At 36.6% G+C, this 21,883-nt stretch overlaps 4 protein-coding genes across 6 annotated transcripts; all 4 read left to right on the plus strand.

Annotated features, from left to right (window-relative positions):
• The first annotated feature begins 12 nt into the window (after positions 1-12).
• Positions 13-4,053, plus strand: si:dkey-182i3.9 (zinc finger protein 883). The gene is made up of 5 exons (XM_048161066.1): positions 13-294; positions 588-798; positions 889-986; positions 1,072-1,159; positions 2,169-4,053. The coding sequence occupies exons 1-5, from the start codon at positions 139-141 to the stop codon at positions 3,635-3,637; spliced, it is 2,022 nt and encodes a 673-aa protein (XP_048017023.1). The 5' UTR covers positions 13-138; the 3' UTR covers positions 3,638-4,053.
• A 545-nt stretch (positions 4,054-4,598) lies between these two features.
• On the plus strand, positions 4,599-8,448 carry LOC125248502 (zinc finger protein 43-like). The gene is made up of 3 exons (XM_048160419.1): positions 4,599-5,421; positions 5,614-5,695; positions 6,924-8,448. The coding sequence occupies exons 1-3, from the start codon at positions 5,290-5,292 to the stop codon at positions 8,336-8,338; spliced, it is 1,629 nt and encodes a 542-aa protein (XP_048016376.1). The 5' UTR covers positions 4,599-5,289; the 3' UTR covers positions 8,339-8,448.
• An 882-nt stretch (positions 8,449-9,330) lies between these two features.
• LOC125248501 (gastrula zinc finger protein XlCGF57.1-like) lies at positions 9,331-14,316 on the plus strand. Its single transcript, XM_048160418.1, has 5 exons — positions 9,331-9,673; positions 9,819-10,011; positions 10,116-10,192; positions 10,302-10,380; positions 12,766-14,316. The coding sequence occupies exons 1-5, from the start codon at positions 9,524-9,526 to the stop codon at positions 14,205-14,207; spliced, it is 1,941 nt and encodes a 646-aa protein (XP_048016375.1). The 5' UTR covers positions 9,331-9,523; the 3' UTR covers positions 14,208-14,316.
• A 1,086-nt stretch (positions 14,317-15,402) lies between these two features.
• LOC125248503 (zinc finger protein 98-like) lies at positions 15,403-20,832 on the plus strand. Of its 3 annotated transcripts, none has more exons than XM_048160422.1 (5): positions 15,403-15,681; positions 16,100-16,322; positions 16,414-16,481; positions 18,411-18,457; positions 19,025-20,832. In XM_048160422.1, the coding sequence occupies exons 1-4, from the start codon at positions 15,529-15,531 to the stop codon at positions 18,423-18,425; spliced, it is 459 nt and encodes a 152-aa protein (XP_048016379.1). In that variant the 5' UTR covers positions 15,403-15,528; the 3' UTR covers positions 18,426-18,457; positions 19,025-20,832. The 3 variants fall into 3 exon arrangements, with proteins under 3 accessions (XP_048016379.1, XP_048016378.1, XP_048016377.1); XM_048160421.1 differs by having other exon boundaries at positions 15,409-15,681; XM_048160420.1 differs by lacking the exon at positions 18,411-18,457 and having other exon boundaries at positions 15,409-15,681.
• The last annotated feature ends 1,051 nt before the right edge of the window (positions 20,833-21,883 follow it).

The raw sequence follows: 21,883 nt of genomic DNA on the forward strand, positions 1-21,883 counted from the left end.
TCACAACGACGAGCGCAGAGTACAAAATAACCGCTTTTAAAACTTTTATTTTGAAGATGTAGTCCTAGAAACGGAAGTTAACATGAACACAGCAAACGCGGTACCGTTTGTGTTATTTAATTATATTGCAATTATTAAATGAGCACAATGGTGGAGTATGAATTATTTCATAAACAAACTGTGTCTATAATGACACTGTTGTCAGAAACAGCTCGAGACGAAATTCAGAAAGTTTTTGACTGTGAATATCGCCCATCCCACACTGAAACTGTTAGTGACAGAGAAAGCAGACTGGTAAGTTTATTTTTATTCTGCAGATATTCTGCGTGCTAATTAATTTTTAACAATGCAATTTTTTTTTCCAGTTGTGATCTATCAGACAGTCGGTTCCTGAAGTTTTTCCTCTGCGTAGCCTTTTATTTCAAGATTAAGATGCATTTTATATGATTATTCAAGTATTTTTCTGTGTTTGACACTATAATAAGTAACTATAATTAAATTAAATGTTCAACTCCATCTTGCTAGTTCCAAAACTGAACATTAATGCAGATGAAGAAGAAACAATCAGAAGTTAATATTTGTTGCAGGCAAAGCTCACTGCAGTGATGGAGACCTTTACCAACGTGGCTGTTCAAAAAATATGCAAAGTCTTCAGTTATTGCTTTACTCTTAAGCCAGCTCAGCTGAAGGGTTATAAAAGTTACCATGATGATGTAGTAAACGTGAAAGAGGTGGTGAAGGAGGAGCACCTGAAGAAACCTGAAAGAAAAAACAATCAAACTGTCAGAAATGTGCCTGGTAAGACGTCCTGCATTTTAATTTAATTTCATATGTTAAGAATATTAATCCACTACAATTTTAATTAACATTTTCTCAACCTCCTCTCAGATTCTGAAGCTGTAGCTCCATCAGTGTCTCCGGAGAGTCCGAATCTGCTCACTGCATCATCTGAAGAAAGTGTACAACCACAGGATTCTGTCCAGCAGGTCAGTTGAAAAGATGTAACTCTGTATTGTTTGCCTAGATGCATGCAACAACTTTTTTTTTATTATTGATTTTCTTTTTTATCAGTGTGCAGAGGGGGGTAACGTTTCTGCATTTTATCCTGAGTTGTCAAGCGGTGGAAAAGAGAAGCCAGTGCAAGCATTTTTTATAGAAGGTATGTGCTGCACAGCTTTTATATTTATGTGAACTAACAAGCTAAGGAAGTTTAGAAATTGATTATTTATTTGTACACCTCAGTATGTTTGGCCTTACTAAATAATAAAACACTAGATTCTAGACCTGTGACTTTCAAACTTCTTCAGGCAGTGGACCACGTCAATATTAATACAAAAATTCTGGACCGCCTAACACCCCAAGTACCTCAATTTAATTTATTAGATTTTTTTTAGACATTATACTTAAACTTGTAATAGCCTCACTTTTTCCCAATCCATAGTTGTTGTTTTTTTTAATTCTACTACTTTTTTCTCATTTCACTGAAATTTACTACACAGTTACTTTTATCTAATGAATTTATATACGACAACTGTTCAGCTAGTTATTTATTAAATTTGGTGTCAATTATAATAATTTATTTATTTAGATTTTTTTTTTTATTTAAAGACTTTTATTTTGAAAGAACAAATTATTACCGTGTTTAATTACTATTTTCTATTTATTCCTGTGAATCTGAATTTTCAGCATCACTACTCCAGTCTTCAGTGTCACATGATCCTTCAGAAATCATTCTAATATGCTGATTTGATAGTCAAGAAACATTTCTTCTTCTTATTATTATTATTATTATTATCAATGTTGATAGACAACTGTTCACTAGCTAGTTATTTATTAAATTTAGTGTCAATTACAATACATTTTATTTATTTAGATTTTGTTTTTATTTAGGCATTTATTTTGATAGAAAAAATATTATTACAGTGTATAATAACTCTTTTCTTTTTTAATATATTTTAAAATGTAATTTATTCCTGTGATGCAAAGCTGAATTTTCAGCATCATTACTCCAGTCTTCAGTGTCACATGATCCTTCAGAAATCATTCTAATATGCTGATTTGGAAGTCAAGAAACATTTCTAATTATTATCAGTGTTGATATACACAAATCCATATACATACTTGTAGTAATAACTTGTAGTAACTGAAACCCTGTTAATATTTTGCAGTTGAATACAGTACCATTGCCTCTGTTGAAGACCAGCAACCTGAAGTAAACCCACAGGCAGAGCAAATCAGTACAAAGTCCGAGAAAACCAAGAAGACAATATCATTTGACTGTAATGAGTGCGGAAAGAATTTTCTCTGGAGACACTCACTAAATCAGCACAAATGTGGACATTTAAAAGGGCCTCACAGTTGCGAGCAGTGCGGGAAGAAGTTTAAATTCTTAAAAGGATTGGAGAAACACCTACTGCGTCACAGTTCATCCGAGAAGAAAGGACTCTGTAAAACATGCGGGAAAACTTTTGCCAACGTTAAGATGCACGAACGTGTCCACCTGGACGTGAAGCCGTTTCTTTGTTCCGTATGTGGACACGGCTTCACCGTAAAGGGAAGTTTATTGGCACACCAGAGGATCCATACAGGTGAAAAACCATACAGCTGTGAGACATGCGGGAAGCACTTTTCACACTCGGGCAACCTCACCAACCATCTGACTGTTCATTTAAATGAGAAACCGTGGAAATGCAGCCTCTGTGACAAGACTTTCAAAACAGAAAAACAAATGAAGTTTCACCAGGTTGTGCATACAGGAGAGAAACCCCATATATGTCATGTATGCGGGCAGAAGTTTGGCCACATTACAAACCTCAGAAGGCATCTCCTTGTGCACGGTGGTGTGAAACGGCATGTGTGTGAAATCTGTTCCAAGCAGTTTTATCAGAGCAAATCTCTGAAGAGGCACATGGCAATACACGGAGCTCTGAAGTCATTCATGTGTGAAATATGTGGGAAGAGTTTTGTTTTTAACTATGCTTTACAGAAACACTTACTCACACATAGTGAGAAATCTGGAGCAAATCTGGATGGCAAATCTGGAGATGGGAAGAACTCCTTCCCATGTGATGCATGCGGAAAACGCTACAGTTCTACCGCTTTGCTCAGAATGCATGAGAGACTCCACTCGGAAAAGGATCCGTACATGTGTAAAGTCTGTGGCAAAAGCTACAGCAGCATGTATTCGCTGAAGGAACATGAGAAACTTCATTCAGGAGTGACGCCGTTCAAGTGTAACGTGTGTGATAAGACTTTTACTCAAAGAGTTGGTTTGAAAACGCACGAGGTTGTTCATACCAAAGAAAAACCCTTCAAATGTTCTGTTTGTGGGAGCAAATTTGGACTTCCTAACAGTCTTAAACTGCATATGCGCATTCACTCCGGTGAAAAGCCACACAAGTGCGAAACATGCGGAATGTGCTTTCGCTTATCTGGAAACTTAAGCCGACACAAGCGGGTGCACACTGGCGAGAGACCGTTTAGCTGTGAGGTCTGTGGGAAAAGCTTTGTACAACTTAGCCATGTGAAGGCACACATGCAAATCCACACTGGTGTGAAACCCTACACGTGCCAGAAATGCGGGAAGAAATATGCGTACCGTAGAAATTACAATGATCACAAATGTGTACCTTTGTGAAAAAGATGTTGCTTTAATGGAATTCTTTTTTGAGCTGAATTTTAGTGACATTTTCTTTGTTATATTTACAATTACTTTCAGTCAAATGTTTGGAAATATCTTTAAGGTTCTGTTAAAGACAGAAATATGTACAATATCACAGTGTATTTGTTTTACATTTAATTTCCTTCATAGAAGAAATTCTGGATAAGTATTAGTCAAATTTTCATTCGTTCCATAGAGAAACATTAATGATTGGTTCTGAAATCAAATCGTTTTTAAGCCAATTAATAATATGCCAAATCAATAGTTCTACTGTGTACTTTATGGCCAAGAATAAACAGTTGTATACATATAGTTGAATGCTCTAATGGTAGAATTGTCATTACGTTTGACTTTTCCTATGCAAACTGATAAATTAAAGGTGCTAAATAGGATGTTTTGTTTTATACATTTTTGCAATATTACTTGAAACTGTCTTTACTAACTGATAAAAGACTATTTATTAGGTGCACTGAAAGTAATAATATTAATATACATCATCTGTGCACGAGGTAGGGCCTTAAAAACATCAGCCAATTGGTCGATTGGCCCTCTGGCTTGTCAATCACTGCCGTGATGGTCCTTGTGAGAGACGTGCGCGGATTGGCCCTCTGGCTTGTCAATCACTGCCATGACGTTCCTTGAGAGACGTTCCTTGAGAGACGTGCGCGGGCTGTAGTAACTTTCCACACTCCACAGGCGCTGCATGCAATGTTTTTGTCAGGAGACAGGAGTAACAACTGCAGATTATGAGTTACCTGCGGTGAGTCCGACATAATGAATCCACTAACACGACACAGCGAATGCCGGTGGTAAACACTCGTGTTCCAATACTCGTGCACGAGTTTTGGGAGGCGTTCCTTTGAAATGAGCTGTGAAGGAGGGGGGGCTTTTCTTACGCATGCGCTCATTTCAAAAACTCAGTAACTAGTCTTTGGATTCTCAGTCGACGAAAAAATCCTCTCTATCACCTTTAAACAGAGTGGAAACTAAATCCTCCAGCTTTTTGTATTTCACTCTAAGTGACTTTTATTTTGAAAAGTTTGCCTCGGGAGTACAGGGACTGACCATTTGATAGACGGTCAAGTCCATTTTCCTGAAAACAGGTTCTCAATATTTGCATTTCAAAGCAAAAATAAATAAATAAAAGAATTTCAAAGCTAATTTTATATTACAACAAAACAATAAACGTATTTAATCAGTTAACCAGAAAGGGCTCTGACTATTATAAAATAATACAGTAAAGTATTATGTATTGTAGGTCGTATTTAATTTGTTGACTTGCTGATCTTTTGGTCAATTGCACATATTCACGTACTTTTACTTTGAAATGGTCATGAACAAAAGAGGAAGTGTTTAGCGCAGAGTGCAACTTTTCCAGGTAGTTTGCATTCCAGACGGACAATTACAGATATCATGGTTTGGCTTTACATTGAGAGCTCTTGTTTTTCACGATCTATTAGGATTATGGCGATAATTTGATTGCATGTATTCAAAGTGGCTCTACAGATCGGACTGCCAAACCAGAACGTTTTTTTCTTCTAATTCTTGCAGTAATATAATTTTACATGGCTTTCAAACACAATTCCTCAGTTTTACATATCTCGTAATTGTGGTCACTATGTCCAGATATGAGTTTTTTTAGTCAAACTACTCTATTCATCTTATTAATGCCGGACACTCCAAAGCAGGGCACACCAAAGGCTTGCAGCTCTGTTGAACCTCTTCTCAACATGAAACAAAACGACACTCAGACTTACAAGGTAAGAATTTCTGTTATTAAAAATTGTTTGAATAGTTGTAGAAGGCTAGCTTGTATCCTTGCCCATCAGTCGTTTTAGATAGATAGATAGATAGATAGATAGATCGATAGATTTTTTTTTTCTGTACTCAATAAAAAACAATATGTTTAATATATTTTTTTCTTCACCATTTCCATGTGTCATGAATTAAAGCCTGCACAGGAAAATAATGCAAGCAGATGTCTTTTGGTGGAGGACGGAGCAGAAGAAAACATTCAGACTGTCATTGGTGATTGTAAGTTACAGTTCTCGTACTCAAATTATTATTTATGTAATTTACATAAACATCTTTATAAGTACAGCTCCTGTTGGTAGTACATAGTAAGGCTATTTCTTTGTGATGACTGCATTAAGTGTTTATGAAATTGCCTTTTGACGGATGACAGAGCCTATGAAATTAAATTTTTGTTGTTGTGTTGTTGCTTTTAGCCCAGTTTTGATAAGTTTTTTTTTTTTTTTTTTTTTTTTAACTCATTATTTAACCCATATTTTAGCTTTTAGGTCATCTCTATGCTAGTGTTTTCCTAAAGGTTAACAAACTTAACACAATAAAAATGTATAGTCTTAAAATTTTAAATTTGACTTAAAAATATTGATGACTCATCCTGAACTCACTCATTTTTTTAGGGATTCTCTCTATCCATACACTATTTTTAGAAAAATCATGTTAAAATGTATCAAATATGATACAGGCTTTTGAGGAACGTTTATTTGTGCATCTCTCAATCACTGTTACACTGACTTATATGTTCTGCCCCCCACAATAAAAACATTTAAATATAATCTTACTAAGACATATTATTGTGAGACATAGTGACAACTGATATTTATGTACATTTTATGAAAGTAGTCTGCTATACTGTTATATAGATCTTTTAGAGTACAAGCTGTCAAAATTTCCTCAATTTTTGCCCACATAAATATCAACAACTGCACCAAATTGCATGTTTTTGCTCAATTTGGGTCTCTAAATAAAACTGAGGTGTTTTTTCCTCCAATTATTAGAAACATATTCTCACTATATCATACTATATAAGCCATAAAAGCTTGATGTATCAAATATGCTACAAAACATAAAACGAATGCATTTTATTCATTTGATTTTTTAAATATTATATTTAAAGGTTCAAACTGTTACTATTATTTCATATGTCAGGCTTTACAGGGTTAATATATCAATACTCCCACTCTCTGTTCATAAAAACATTTGAAAACAAGCAGCTTTGTCATAATTATCATAATTTGAAATAGACCTAGCCTATAACTGGGAGATTTTGAATATTGTGCTGGACAACAGGGGGAGCCAAAAGTCAAAAAGGTTGAGAACCACTGATGTCCCCAACTTCCTTCTTCAATAGGAAACATTTCAAGCATTTCATCTTTAAAGCACTTCTGTCATAAGAAATCTTAATGGCATAAATGTTCAACACTAATTTTGTATTATTGTGTTCTTTTTTCATCAGCTGATAACAGGGGCTGTTCTGAAGATCAGGAAGGCGTGTTGCAGACATCAATCGAGCAACCTGAAAAGCCACAAGACGAAGAGTCTTTTGCATGTGAGCAATGTGGAAAGGCCTTTCCAAAGATGTTTTCTCTTCTGCGACACAAACGTGTGCATTTGGTCATAAAGAAGCACTGTTGTGAAAAATGCGGGAAGAAGTTCTCACAATTAAGAGCACTAGAAACTCATGTCCTCAAACATGCACAGAAGTTTGAGAAGAAGAAATTTCCTTGCAGTACATGTGGGAAGAGCTTCAAGGATCTCGCAGCGCATGAACGGGTTCATGCGGAAGTCAGACCATTTACCTGCGATATATGCGGACAGGGGTTCACGGTCAAAGGAAGTTTATACATGCATCAGAGGGTGCACACGGGCGAAAAACCATACACGTGTGATACCTGTGGGAAGTGTTTCTCCCTGATAGGCACCCTAAACTGCCACAAGAAGTTTCATTCAAATGACAGGCCGATAAAGTGCAGCCACTGCAATAAGAGCTTCAAGTGCAAGAGTCATTTGAGACGCCACCTTCCTGTGCACACCGGTGAGAGACGATATACGTGTGAAACCTGTGGTAAAACTTTTGCGCATCATGAAGCTATGACACGCCATGTCCTCATTCACACCGGTGAAAAGCCGTACATCTGTGAGGTGTGTGGTAAAAGATTTCGCCAGAGAAGCAATTTGAAAGTCCATATGCGGTTACACGAAGAGACGCAATTTAAGTGTGAAATGTGTGGGAAAACATTCCAGCATGAGTTTTTGCTACAGAGCCATATGTTAACACATAATCAGACTGAAAATTCAGGAGATAAGAGCAATGGCCAGTTTCTGAACTCCAACTCTGCATTTAAAACGCAGCCACATTCAGACAACGGCAAGCTGTTTACATGCAAATTGTGCGAGAAGAGCTACAGCAACGTTTATAATCTTCGCATTCATGAAAAGCTTCATTCGGGGGAGACCCCATTCAAGTGTGAGATCTGCGGTAAGGCCTACGCACTCAGGAAATCCTTTAAAACGCATATGTTGTGCCATTCAGGAGAAAGACCTTACAAATGCATAGCATGCGGGAAAACGTTCAAGTGGTCTGGCTCTCTGAAAATGCATATGAAGACTCATACTGATGAAAAAACTCACAAATGTAAGACTTGTGGAAAGACCTTTCGCTTGTATGGAAATTTAAAGCGTCACAAGCGTGTCCATACTGTGGAGAAGACGTTCAGTTGTAAGGTCTGTGGGGATGGCTTTCAGGATCCCAACCATGTTAAAGCACATATGCAAATTCATACTGGAGTGAAAACTTACACATGCCAGAAGTGTGGGAAGAATTATGTATATCTTAGACATTACATTGATCACAAATGCAAACCTGTGTGAAAAAGATGTGGTAGAAACTTGTAACAATTGCAGGACTCTTTTCATATTGTAATATTTACCAGGCAAACGTTTCCATTGTGAAAACATTAAAATAAAACACTACTGAACAAGCTGTTGTAAAATTTAATGTTGCATTTTCAATTATATGGACCTATATCAAGTTATTTGATGCATAATATCAGGGTACTTTCACAGAGTTATAATTGTTGTATATGTTGGCATGATTATGGGAAACCTGGGAAGTTTATATTGAGGAAATGATGTGTTCCAGGCCTGAGTTTCTAGTAATGCTCTGATATAAATAATTTAATCACTGGTCTTATGAAGATGCTTGCGAATAAATGTTATCGATTTATGCTTTTCAATGAATATAAATTTATCTGATGAAAGTCATCACAAATTACAGAAATGGTAATCATCAAAAAGCTTTCATGAGTCTTTGTTATAAAAATGACATTTGAGGGAATAAAATCACCATGGCACTTGTTATTAAACCATTGACCTTAAATATGAAAATTAAAATGTAATTAGGAATTTTATTATTAATTTTTGTAATTGAGCAAGCTTCCTTTGACAGCGCTGAAAGACTTTTATTTTGAAATTATCTTTTTCTGAAGTATTTGTTCCAGAGATCTTATTTTTAGGATCAAACTGATCCAAAAACAGCCTCTTATTAAACAAATAGCAAGTCATATAGCCTCAAAAGTTCAGTGCATACAAATATATAAGCCTTATGTTTTGTTTGTTAATCATAATCAAATATTAGGGTGAATGGCAAGCATTCAAGGAATTTTATTTTACAATATAATAAAGAGGTACACAGGATCAAAGAATATTGACAGGATGCTGTTCTGGAATATCTGAAGGATACAAGGGTATATTATAGGATTTAGATTTTAGTTTTTATTATTGTTGTCGTTGTTGTTAATGTAAAGTAGATTCATTGCCATATAATTCATGCTGCATACTCCTATACAGTAGGTGGCGGTATGCACCTGATAAGCCATAGTTGCAATCCGCCATAAAACTAAGAAGAAGAAGTATAATAAAGAGGAAGTACTTGCTGCTTAGTGCAAATGTTATAGGGAGTTCAACATTTTGTGTATTTTCCTCAAATTCTGGCTTTGCCAGCTGTCAATGACAAACTGAGTTGGATAATCTGCACGTCTCTTAACTGTGGTCACTATGGCCCGGTATGAGCTTTTTCAGAGTCAAACCACTCTGGTCATGTCATTACTGACGGACACTGCTAAGCAAGAGATACGAAAGGTTTTTACATGCTGCTACGATGAATCTCATCTCACCATCAAACCAAACGATTCTCAGATTCACATGGTATGAAAGTCCTTTAACGTGTATGGTTATGTGGTTGACTATGAGAACTGTGCTTTTTCCTTCGTTATATTTACATTTTTAAAACCTATAATTTCAGGGTTTTTGTTTTGTTCATAATTATAACATGTTCCTCGTATCAATGCAGCTTAATTCCATAATGGAAATGTTTGCCAAAGAAGCAGTGCAGAAGATTTGCAGTCTCTTCAGATACTGTTCATCTGTTGCACCAGTTCCAGCACAAATGTGTTTGAACGGCCGAGATGACATAAGGAAGACTTCATCTCAGATGGGACGTGATCTCAGTGGACCAACATCTATCCAAAACCAAGAGTTTCAGGGTACTTGACAGGTTTCAATATCAGGCCACTCTAGAGACTTATAAGCCTGAAGATTTAGCACTCTCTTTTCTCGTTCATTTTTGTTTTGTGTTCCTCTCTCACAGGAGATGCTATCTCTGTCTCTGTAAGTCCTCTGAATGAGCTTTCATCGCTGTCTCACCAGCAACCTTCAAGCACTGAGGTGAGTAGTAATAAAACAGTGCTATTTTAAAGAGGAATTTATTTTAAGGATATAACTTACAGGGTGCTAAATGTTGATTTGAAACATTTACATGTAATGTGAATTATAGCATGAACAGGACGGTAATGCAAGCCAGTGTCTTATGGTGGAGGACAGAGCAGCCATTCAGACAACATTCATCAGTGACGGTAAGAGTCCCAACTTTCAGTGGGTAATTACAAAGTCTCTACCATTTGCAAAAAATGATTGTCTCGAGAGCATCTAAATCTTTATTGATGCTGTTTTAGTCCACCAACACTTACACGCATTATTAGTATAGTAATATGACAGTGTTGTTATTAACTAAAATACTAACTAACTAACAAGCAACTGAAATAAAATAAGTCAAAGTACTAAAACTGAAATATTATATATATATATAATAAAAAAAAACCAAAAGCTATATATATATATATATATATATATATATATATATATATATATATAAGTACCATTAATAATAAACAAATCACATAACAGCATTACTAAAACTTAAACTAAAGTTAAAAGAAATGAAAAAAATTAAAATAAAGGCTAATTCACTATTTATTCACTATTACAAAAAAAGCTGTAATACATGAATAATACTAAAATGACACTGATATATTACATTTTTAAATATAGTTCTTGAATACAATAAAATTGTGTCATTTATTTTATAAATACATTATTATATAATTTGTATATTGTTGTATAATATGTTTTTATTATACAGTGGGTATGGAAAGTATTTGGACCCCCTTAAATTTTTCACTCTTTGTTATATTGCAGCCATTTGCTAAAATCATTTAAGTTCATTTTTTTTTCTCATTAATGTACACACAGCACCCCATATTGACAGAAAAACACAGAATTGTTGACATTTTTGCAGATTTATTAAAAAAGAAAAACTGAAATATCACATGGTCCTAAGTATTCAGACCCTTTGCTGTGACACTCGTATATTTAACTCAGGTGCTGTCCATTTCTTCTGATCATCCTTAAGATGGTTCTACACCTTCATTTGAGTCCAGCTGTGTTTGATTATACTGATTGGACTTGATTAGGAAAGCCACACACCTGTCTATATAAGACCTTACAGCTCACAGTGCATGTCAGAGCAAATGAGAGTCATGAGGTCAAAGGAACTGCCTGAAGAGCTCAGAGACAGAATTGTGGCAAGGCACAGATCTGGCCAAGGTTACAAAAAAATTTCTGCTGCACTTAAGGTTCCTAAGAGCTCAGTGGTCTCCATAATCCTTAAATGGAAGACATTTGGGACAACCAGAACCCTTCCTAGATCTGGCCGTCCGGCCAAACTGAGCTATCGGAGGAGAAGAGCCTTGGTGAGAGAGGTAAAGAAGAACCCAAAGATCACTGTGGCTGAGCTCCAGAGATGCAGTCGGGAGATGGGAGAAAGTTGTAGAAAGTCAACCATCACTGCAGCCCTCCACTAGTCGGGGCTTTATGGCAGAGTGGCCCGACGGAAGCCTCTCCTCAGTGCAAGACACATGAAAGCCCACATGGAGTTTGCCAAGATGGTGAGAAATAAGATTCTCTGGTCTGATGAGACCAAGATAGAACTTTTTGGCCTTAATTCTAAGCGGTATGTGTGGAGAAAACCAGGCACTGCTCATCACCTGTCCAATACAGTCCCAACAGTGAAGCAAGGTGGTGGCAGCATCATGCTGTGGGGGTGTTTTTCAGCTGCAGGGACAGGACGACTGGTTGCAATCGAGGGAAAGTTGAATGCGGCCAAGTACAGGGATATCCTGGACGAAAACCTTCTCCAGAGTGCTCAGGACCTCAGACTGGGCCGAAGGTTTACCTTCCAACAAGACAATGACCCTAAGCACACAGCTAAAATAACGAAGGAGTGGCTTCACAACAACTCAGTGACTGTTCTTGAATGGCCCAGCCAGAGCCCTGACTTAAACCCAATTGAGCATCTCTGGAGAGACCTAAAAATGGCTGTCCACCAACGTTTACCATCCAACCTGACAGAACAGGAGAGGATCTGCAAGGAGGAATGGCATACGATCCCCAAATCCAGGTGTGAAAAACTTGTTGCATCTTTCCCAAAAAGACTCATGGCTGTATTAGATCAAAAGGGTGCTTCTACTAAATACTGAGCAAAGGGTCTGAATACTTAGGACCATGTGATATTTCAGTTTTTCTTTTTTAATAAATCTGCAAAAATATCAACAATTCTGTGTTTTTCTGTCAATATGGGGTGCTGTGTGTACATTAATGAGGAAAAAAATGAACTTAAATGATTTTAGCAAATGGCTGCAATATAACAAAGAGTGAAAAATTTAAGGGGGTCTGAATACTTTCCATACCCACTGTATATTAGAAAGAAATATTTATTTCTGAAAGTCAACCTGAAATGAAAGGTGACCTTATTGACTGACTTTTTGGCACATTCTTGGTCTTATTGTTTACTAGTTTAATTAAAACCTTTCAGGCCAACAATTTACCCAGCATGAGTTTTGCTAAACTGTGAATATATGAATAGATTGTGACTGATGTAATGTTGTTTTTCATTTCGCCAGCTGCTGATGACATGGGCTGGTCTGAAGATCAGGAAGGCGTGTTGCAGACGTCAACCGAGCAACCTGAAAAGCCACAAGACAAAGAGTCTTTTGAATGTGAGCAGTGCGGAAAGGCCTTTCCAAAGATGCTTTCTCTTGTGCAGCACAAACGTGTGCATTCGATCGTGAGGCCGTACAATTGTGAAAAGTGTGGGAAGAAATTCACACTGCTGAGAGCGCTAGAAAATCACTTTCGCAAACACTCACAGAAGTTCGACAAGAAGAAATTTCCCTGCGCTACGTGTGGAAAGAGCTTCAGGGATCTCGCAGCGCATGAACTGGTCCATGCGGATGTCAAACCATTTACCTGTGATATATGCGGACAGGGATTCACAATCAAAAGAAGTTTGTACATGCACCAGAGGGTGCACACGGGCGAAAAACCATACATATGTGACACCTGTGGAAAGTCTTTCTCCCTGATTGGCACATTAAACTACCACAAGAGAATTCATTCAAATGACAGGCCGATAAAGTGCAGCCACTGCAATAAGAGCTTCAAGTACCATAAACTTTTGAAACACCACCTCCGTGTGCACACAGGCGAGAGACCGCACACGTGCGACATCTGCGGGAAAAGTTTTGCGCTTTCCGGGACTCTGAAACGCCACATCCTCATTCACACCGGGGACAAGCCGTACGTCTGCGAGGTGTGCGGCAGAAGATTCAGTCAGAGAAGCACTCTCAAAGGTCACATGCGAGTGCACGGAGAGAAGCGGTTTATGTGTGAAATGTGTGGGAAAACGTTCCAGTATAATTATATCCTAAGGAACCACATTCTAACACACAATCATGGAGATCCAGGAGATAAGAGCAACGCTCATCGCTGCGAAGTGTGCGGGAAGTTCCTGAGCTCCGCCTACGCATTAAAAACTCACCTGCAGCTGCATTCGGACAACAGTAAACCCTTTACGTGCACGTTATGTGACAGGAAGTACAGCAGCATACATTCCCTCCGGATGCACGAGCAGCTTCACACTGGGGAGAAACCTTTCAAGTGCGAGATCTGCGGTAAGGACTTTTCTCTGAGGGCTTCTTATAAAACCCATATGTTTCTGCATTCAGGAGAAAGACCTCACAAATGCGTTATGTGTGGGAAGAGATTCAAGTTGGCAAGCTCTCTGAAGATGCATATACGCACTCATACCGGTGAAAAACCTCACAAGTGTGAAACGTGTGGGAAGGCGTTTCATTTATCATCCAATCTGAAAAGACACTGGCTTGTGCACACTGGGGAAAAGCCGTTTACCTGTGACATTTGTTTGAAGAGTTTCACACAGCCCAACAATTTGAAGGCACACATGCACATTCACACTGGCAACAAGCCGTACACATGCACTAAGTGTTGGAAAAGTTTTGCCTATCAGAGAAATTACAAAGATCACAAATGCACTCCACTTTAAATGGTTTCAGCCTTATGAACAAATAACTAAATTGAGTAATGTTTACCTACAGGTTTTTTATGTAGGATTGTAAATACTTTTGTGAAAATTAAAAAGATTTTCATTGTTATTTTTGTCTTTTTTATCATCTATCTGACAGTTAAATGGTTTTTGTGTGTGTGTGTGTGTGTGTGTGTGTGTGTGTTTTAAGTTAAGAATATAAAACTGAAAGCCAATGTGTTAAAGGGATAGTTCACCCAAAATTTTGTAATCATTTTGTTGTTCCAAACCAGTATGAGTTTCTTTGTTCTGTTGAACATAAAGAAGATATTTTGAAGAATGTTGGTAACCAAACAGTTGACAGTAGCCACTGACTTATGTAGAAGAAGAAAAAAAAAAAAAACTATGGAAGTCAATGGATACCGTCAACCGTCTGGTTACCAACATTCTTCTCTCTTCTTTTGTGTTCAACAGAAGAAAGAAACTCGTATATTTTTGGAACAACATGAGGGTAAGTGATGAGACAATTTTTATTTTTGTGTAAACTACCCCTTTAATTCAATCTGTTAAAATCAAATTTATTATAATAAACATAATATCATCAGTTCCAATTAAGCATATGTGAAAATACTTTTTTTTTTGTTCAGGTCCCAATATAATGGTCTAACCAAAAACATCGATTTTTTTTTTTTTTTTTTTATATTAAGGGAGCAATAAAGTCTTTAGCCCCAACAACATGAGGACTTTCACTGCTTGTACTATCATTTAAAATATTCAGAAAATATATTCAATATTTTGTGAAAACATCTTGATTTTGTCACCCTCAACAAAATCACAAATGTCTTTTTGTCACCACCAAAAAAATATGTAGTGTATTTATATAAAATATGTCATTTGTGTGTGTGTGTTTTCCCTATGTTAGTGAGGACATTACATAGACTTCCATTGATTTTATACCAGATATTGATATTTCTATTGCCCAACTCAACCTCTACCCACTAAACATCACAGAAATGTGCAAAACACTAGATTTAAATAAAAAAGGAAAAAAAAACCGCTTTATTAACCTTTTAAACAATATCCTCACTGGTCGGTTGTCATAATATTTCATTATATAAGTGAGGATATTTGGCCTTCACAAGTATAGCCAAATCTGTACACAAACACACACGCACAGTTTTTATTTAGCATTTTTTTGCAAATAAACTCCAGTCCAGTGAGGGGCAGCACATGAGCACAAGCCCAATACTGTTCAGTACAAGAGAAGAAAACAGGTTAGGAAGCTTGTAATGGTTTTATTGAAACTATAATCTCTGTCATCAAAAACAGCAGCAGGAGAATAATGTCGTTGTTGGAGTCTGAGGTCGTCTCTGTTTTGGAGACGCTTGTAAAGGCAACGGTAAAAGAAATGACTAAGTTCGTGGACATATCAGGCATATCTCCACTGACAGAAACTAACGTTACAGCAAACAAGTCTGCCACCCCAGACTTTGCAGTAAGTGAACAAAAAGTTTACGAAATGACTGAATTTTTGCTTGTGGCATTTGTTTTTAAGCCACACATCATAACCTGCATGATTTAACTGGATATATGACATTAAATCAAATGTGTTAAGTGACTTATTATATAAAAGCATCAGATCCACACAAGTGTCACAGATAAAATGTTAATTTCTTGATATTGTGGTAACGTTACCCTAATAACATCGTTTAGAATAATTAATCTCTTTCCAGTTTCTCAGTTTGTTCACCAATTGTATTGTTGACTGCATCAAGCTCAACCATTCAAATCTGTTATCCAAATTAATGTAAGAAAAAATATCCAACAAATATTTTGGTCACAAGCTAGCTAGCCCCTACTGAATGACAGCTTAATTTAAGCTAGTTTATAATTGATTTCTTTCTATATTTTAGACCCACCTGAACTGTGTGTTAGAACGTAACGCAAAGGAAGCTGTGGGGAAAATATGCCAGCTTTTCTCTGCACTTCAGCATCTTGAAACAAGTCAGAGTGCACAGGATGGCTTGAAAACAAGACCAAAGCAAGTTGAGAAACGGCAGAAGACTCTACAGGGAGAGACTCATCTAACCGACGATGCTCTCCTCACAAGTGAGTCCAGTGACCAGCTTACTCTAGGTGAGATTCATTACTTATGCTTCATTCACACCACTGTGCTTCTCAGAGCAAATCATTAAGATTTATGATCTGTGCTGTTGTGCCATTGCAGTCTCTGGGGAGAACATCGATGTGAGTTGGGCACAGGAGGAGATTATAGAGACTGAGCATGTGAAAACAGTAAGTTATTCACACATAATGGAGCACAGCAGTTAGTTTCTTGAGGTAAAAATCTCTTGATTGTAGACAAATTGAACAATACCATACAGACCTACCATTAGCTCGGAGGTTAAACTATGGCATATGCTTCTGTGAAAGCCACATATTAGTGTGAAAAATCATGTTTAAAGGGCTAGTTCACCCAAAAATGAAATTTCTGTCATTAATTACTCACCATCATTTCGTTCCAAACCCGTAAGACCTTCGTTCATCTTCGGAACACAAATTAAGATATTTTTTATGAAATCCAAGAGTTTTTTTTTAATTTTTATCCTCAACAGAAAGGATAAAAAACAACATTCAAGGTCCAGAAAAGTAGTAAAAACATCGTTAAAATTGTCAACGTAATTAGAGTGGTTCAACCTTAATGTTATGAAGCGACGAGAATCCTTTTTGCGCGCAAAAACAAAACAAAAATACTGACTTTATTCAACAAATTCATCTCTCCCCTGTCATTCTCTTACGTTGTTTACATTGCATAGCTTCCAGGTTCTCTGTCAGAATGCCGGCTCATTATTGGCTGAGCAGCACGACATATGCATGTATGTTGATGCAGGAGCCGGCCAATAATGAGTCATGTTCTGATGTGGAAACTGGAAGCGCTGCCACATAAATAACATAGAAGAATGACAGGGAAGAGATGAATTTGTTGAGTAAAGTCATGATTTTTGTTTTGTTTTTGTGCACAAAAAGTATTCTCGTCGCTTCATAACATTAAGGTTGAACCACTGCAGTCACGTTGACTTTTTTAACGATGTCTTTACTACTTTTCTGGACCTTGAATGTGGTACTTACATTGCTTTTTATGGGGGACAAAAAAAACTCTTGGATTTTATCAAAAATATCTTAATTTGTGTTCTGGGGCCAGTTGTTCAAAGGTAAACTGATTGGATTTTGGTTATCGGATTGGATCAAATCTTGAAAATGGGTTGTTCAAAAGGAAAAAAAGGATTCTGAAATCAGATTAGATCACGGAATCCAATCCTAGTTTTAATCTGGATCAAACCTTCAGTTTGTGTTGTTCAAAACATGTCAGTATGATTTGGATAACTTTGATCCAAAAAAACAGGATTATCCTGATCCCAACAGGGGGTAGGATTTCAAGGTGGATTCCAGGAGGAAAATGTAGTAAAACTTTAAAACTGGTCAAAAAATACAACATTTATATCATGTAATATACATACACATTTTTTTATTTTGCTCTTGATTAGTTTAACTGTTAAATAAATTAGAAGTAGACATTAACCTACATATTTAGCCTTTCGGTAACCTACTGTAAAGTGAAAAAGATTTTGGTGCCATAAAACAATCCCCAAACAGCTGTAAATATCCAACAAAAATATTATATTTAATTCAAAACCCATATTCTTTCTATCATCATGTCCCTTTAGGGGCTCCATAGAGCACTGGTAATCCAGATTTGGTAATTTGGTAAGTGTGTATCTGGATCATGGTGATCCAATCCAATTTTTCTTTGAAAAAACCAGCACAAAAGTAAGATGGATTACCTGATCCTGGATAGCAAAACATGGGATTTCCAAATTCAGATCATTCTGATCCAGATTAAACTTTTTGAACAACTGGCCCCTGAAGATGAACGAAGGTCTTACAGGTGTGAAAAGACATGAGGCTGAGTAATAAATGACAGAAATGTAATTTTTGGGTGAACTAACCCTTTAATTTTTGAATTCCAGGTGAAGAACTTAACTACTCATAATTCTAAAGACAGTAGTATTATATTATAACATTTGTCATTTTTTGATATCATTTACAATGCTATATCAATTACAATCAAAGTTTATAATGTCTAATTAATCTCAGAGCTGGCTCATTTGGTTCAAGGCTAAGAACTCTTTATCAAATTAATTTTTTTTAAAATATTTTGAAAAGATTCAGGGCTGCTGAAAAAGTGGTTCCTATTGTACTTTATACAAGAGGTGGGTTTAATTTAGCAGCTTGCATAACCTAATAAACTCTTAGCTGTAATTGTACACTAGCGTTCAAAAGTTTGGGGTCAGTAAGATTTTTTTTTTTTTTTTAAAGAAATTTTAATTTTTTAACTTTTATTCAACAAGGACACATTAAATTCATCAAAAGTGATACTATAGAGATTTATATTTCAAATGAATGCTGTTCTTTTGAACTTTCTATTCATCAAAGACTCAAAAGATATCACGGTTTCCACAAAAAAATTAAGCAGCACAACGGTTTTTCACATTGATAATAATAAGAAATGTTTTTGAGCACCAAATCAGCATATTAGAATGATTTCTAAAGGATCATGTGACACTGAAGACTGAAGTGATGACTGCTGAAAATTCAGCTTTGACATTTCAGGAATAAATTGCATTTTAAAATTTAGTAAAATAAAAAATCTTTACTCCAAAATCTTACAAAACATTAAAAAATCTTACAGACCCAAAACTTTTTAATGGGAGTGTATATCGCAATAATACATTTCTTTCATGTTGACTTAAATTGTTCTCTTTTTCTGTTTTGAAAAGCCCACTCAAACACAGAAGACGGTGATCATTAAGGATGACAAGTCAGTGGATTTTTCAGAAAACAGCAACCATCCTCGATTTGTGGCTTTGCAGGAAGATATGATACTGTGGGATGATACGGTGGAAGATGATGAGGAAGAATCTAGAATTTTGAGCGTTTTAAAAGCAGAAGTGTTCAGTTGAGATGTCGGAAGAAAGGCAAAGCGTTCAGCTGTAAACACTGTCGAAGGAAATTTGACTCGCTTGTTCTGCTGAGAGCTCATCGGGTCGTTCATGTAGCGGGAGAGAAAACCTTCAGCTGCTCGCAGTGTGGTCGGCGCTTTGGCAGTAAAGGCAATTTGGATGTGCACTACCAGCTTCATACTGACAAGAGCCCTTATGTTTGCAATCATTGCGGCAAGACCTTCACCGAACACAAACAGCTGATGTATCACCAGAGGATTCATAACCAAGACAAGACTTTTATGTGTAAAGTTTGTGGGAAGTCTTTTCATCAAGCTTACAGTCTCAGGAAGCATCTGGTCGTGCATTCAGGAGAGAAGCTGCATAAATGTGACGTATGTGGAAAGAACTTCCACTTTCGAAACAATCTACTCCGGCACCAGAGAATCCATACAGGCGAGAAGCCGTTCACGTGCCAGACGTGTGGGCGAAGTTTCAACCAGCTTGATTCGCTGAAGGCACACAAACTAACTCACACCGGCGAGAAACCGCACAAATGCAAACTGTGCGGTCAGGGCTTTGTCCAGAAGTGGATGCTCCGGCTGCATGAGGGAGAGCAAACGGGACAAACCGGGCATGGATGCGTTGTATGCGGGGAGGTTTTGGGTTGCGTAAACGCCCTGAAAACGCATCTCCCTATTCATGAGGGAGAGTTTCCGGTCACCTGTACGGTGTGTGGAGAGACTCTGGGCTCTATTAACACCTTGAAATCTCACCATCATAAACAAACTGTCACTACCACCAAACACAGCTGTTGTGTGTGCGGAAAGTCTTTTCAGAGTGTTGCCGGAATGAGAACTCATGAGATGATTCATACAGGAGAGAAGCCCTATTGCTGCTCAGTGTGTGGGAAAACATTTCGGCAGCAGAATTGCCTTAAGGCTCACCAGACCTTGCATACCGGCGAAAAACCTTTTAATTGCGACGTGTGTGGAAAACGTTTTCGCACATTGGGAAATCTCCGTCGACATCAGCGCATACACACCGGAGAAAAGCCGTTCAGATGTGCCACATGCGGGCGGGAATTTAACCAGTCAAATTCACTCAAAGCTCACATGCACGTTCACACTGGGGAGAAGCAATATGTGTGTGACAAGTGTGGGAAGTGTTTTGCTTATCTAAGAAATCTGAGGTCCCATAAATGTGTATAGATTTAAAGGGATTGTTCACCTGAAAATTGTCATCGTTTACTCTTGATACAGCTTTCTTTTCTTTATTTTTTTCTTTTAAAAACAACCCTCTTTGGACCCCATTGACTTCTGTGTTCTGGAGAAAGAAGGAAAATCGTACAGGTTTGGAGAGGCAGGTGGGTGAGTAATCGATGACAGAATTTACAGTTTTGGGAAAACTATCTCTTTTAAGTTACACAGTTAAACTGTTCCAGACAGGAATATGTGTGTCTTAATAGGGATCTGTGAGCTTTGTTAATATGCAGATGATTTTTTCAGTTCTTCAGTTTGATATAAATATTTCAGTACATTAGTTTCCTTCAAAAATCTGTTTAATGTAGAAAATTATCTTCAAATTTATGTGAAATAAACTGTAAAGCTCTTTGTTATGACAAATAAATCAAAGTCATCAGATTATCTAGTGATCTAGTCTTTTGGTAATGTCTGAATTCTTTTTTAAATGCATTCTTTAATCTTTGAATTTTTAAATTGGGAAATGAGACAGAATAGGGAAATTTCCTTTCCTGCTCCATAACTTGCAAAATAGTCTTAAAAACCAACATAAAACATAATTGATAAGATCTAATCAAATCATTACATTCAATTACAGACACAGTGTTTCTTCTTTAAAATGTTTTAATTCAATTTAAGAACAAGCTTAAGGATGTGAGCAACATGCATATAATGCTATATTTTGATCATGATTATTTATTTACATAATAAAATGTAGCCTACATCATTTGTCTTGGTTCTAGTTGGTTACATGGCTTGTAACAACAGTGCTGTGTTAATTTGACCCATATTCATTTTGATTTAGATGCTTGAATGTTAGTCAAGGAAATACTGGTAACACTTTACAATAAGGTTCATTAGTTAACATTAGTTAATAATGAACTGCACTTCTACAGCATTTATTAATCTTTGTTAATGTTAGTTTCAACCTTTACTAATACATTATTAAAATCATGTATTTGTTAACATTAGTTAATGCACTGTGAACTAACATGACAAACTAACATGTTTGTTAACTAACCTTAACAAAGATTAGTAAATACAGTAACAAATGTATTGTTCATGGTTAGTTCATGTTAGCTAATACATTAACTAATGTTTAACTAATGAACCTTATTGTAAAGTGTTAGCAAAATACTGTATTAATAATACTGACTTGATCACACAAAAGTTAAAACATTATTGGTTGTGGATATTCTGACTTCCTGTATATGAATTTCCTAGATGTTTAATTATTCCACTCCATTTAAAAAAAGTGTTACTTGTTTCCAGTTTGAAAACAGGAAAATCTTCCATACTGATAACCCTTAAAAACAAAAATAACTAGTAAAATATAATTTAGATATAGATGTTTTATGGCATTTCCTTATCTTCCACACTTCCTGAATATACTGTTCATCTTCCATTATTGCAGGTCTCTACCCAAGTTGCATTATTACTTTTCAACCTTTTTTTT

Source organism: Megalobrama amblycephala, linkage group LG16, assembly GCF_018812025.1.
Source record: "Megalobrama amblycephala isolate DHTTF-2021 linkage group LG16, ASM1881202v1, whole genome shotgun sequence".
Lineage (NCBI taxonomy): Eukaryota > Metazoa > Chordata > Actinopteri > Cypriniformes > Xenocyprididae > Megalobrama > Megalobrama amblycephala.

Coding starts and splice junctions, on each gene's coding strand:
- si:dkey-182i3.9 (XM_048161066.1), top strand. CDS start 139: ATGAGCACAATGGTGGAGTATGAATTATTTCATAAACAAACTGTGTCT. Junction 295..587: donor GTGACAGAGAAAGCAGACTG/GTAAGTTTATTT, acceptor TATTTGTTGCAG/GCAAAGCTCACTGCAGTGAT. Junction 987..1,071: donor CACAGGATTCTGTCCAGCAG/GTCAGTTGAAAA, acceptor CTTTTTTATCAG/TGTGCAGAGGGGGGTAACGT.
- LOC125248502 (XM_048160419.1), top strand. CDS start 5,290: ATGAGTTTTTTTAGTCAAACTACTCTATTCATCTTATTAATGCCGGAC. Junction 5,422..5,613: donor ACGACACTCAGACTTACAAG/GTAAGAATTTCT, acceptor CATGAATTAAAG/CCTGCACAGGAAAATAATGC. Junction 5,696..6,923: donor TCAGACTGTCATTGGTGATT/GTAAGTTACAGT, acceptor TTTTTTCATCAG/CTGATAACAGGGGCTGTTCT.
- LOC125248501 (XM_048160418.1), top strand. CDS start 9,524: ATGGCCCGGTATGAGCTTTTTCAGAGTCAAACCACTCTGGTCATGTCA. Junction 9,674..9,818: donor ACGATTCTCAGATTCACATG/GTATGAAAGTCC, acceptor GTATCAATGCAG/CTTAATTCCATAATGGAAAT. Junction 10,381..12,765: donor GACAACATTCATCAGTGACG/GTAAGAGTCCCA, acceptor TCATTTCGCCAG/CTGCTGATGACATGGGCTGG.
- LOC125248503 (XM_048160421.1), top strand. CDS start 19,450: ATGTATCACCAGAGGATTCATAACCAAGACAAGACTTTTATGTGTAAA.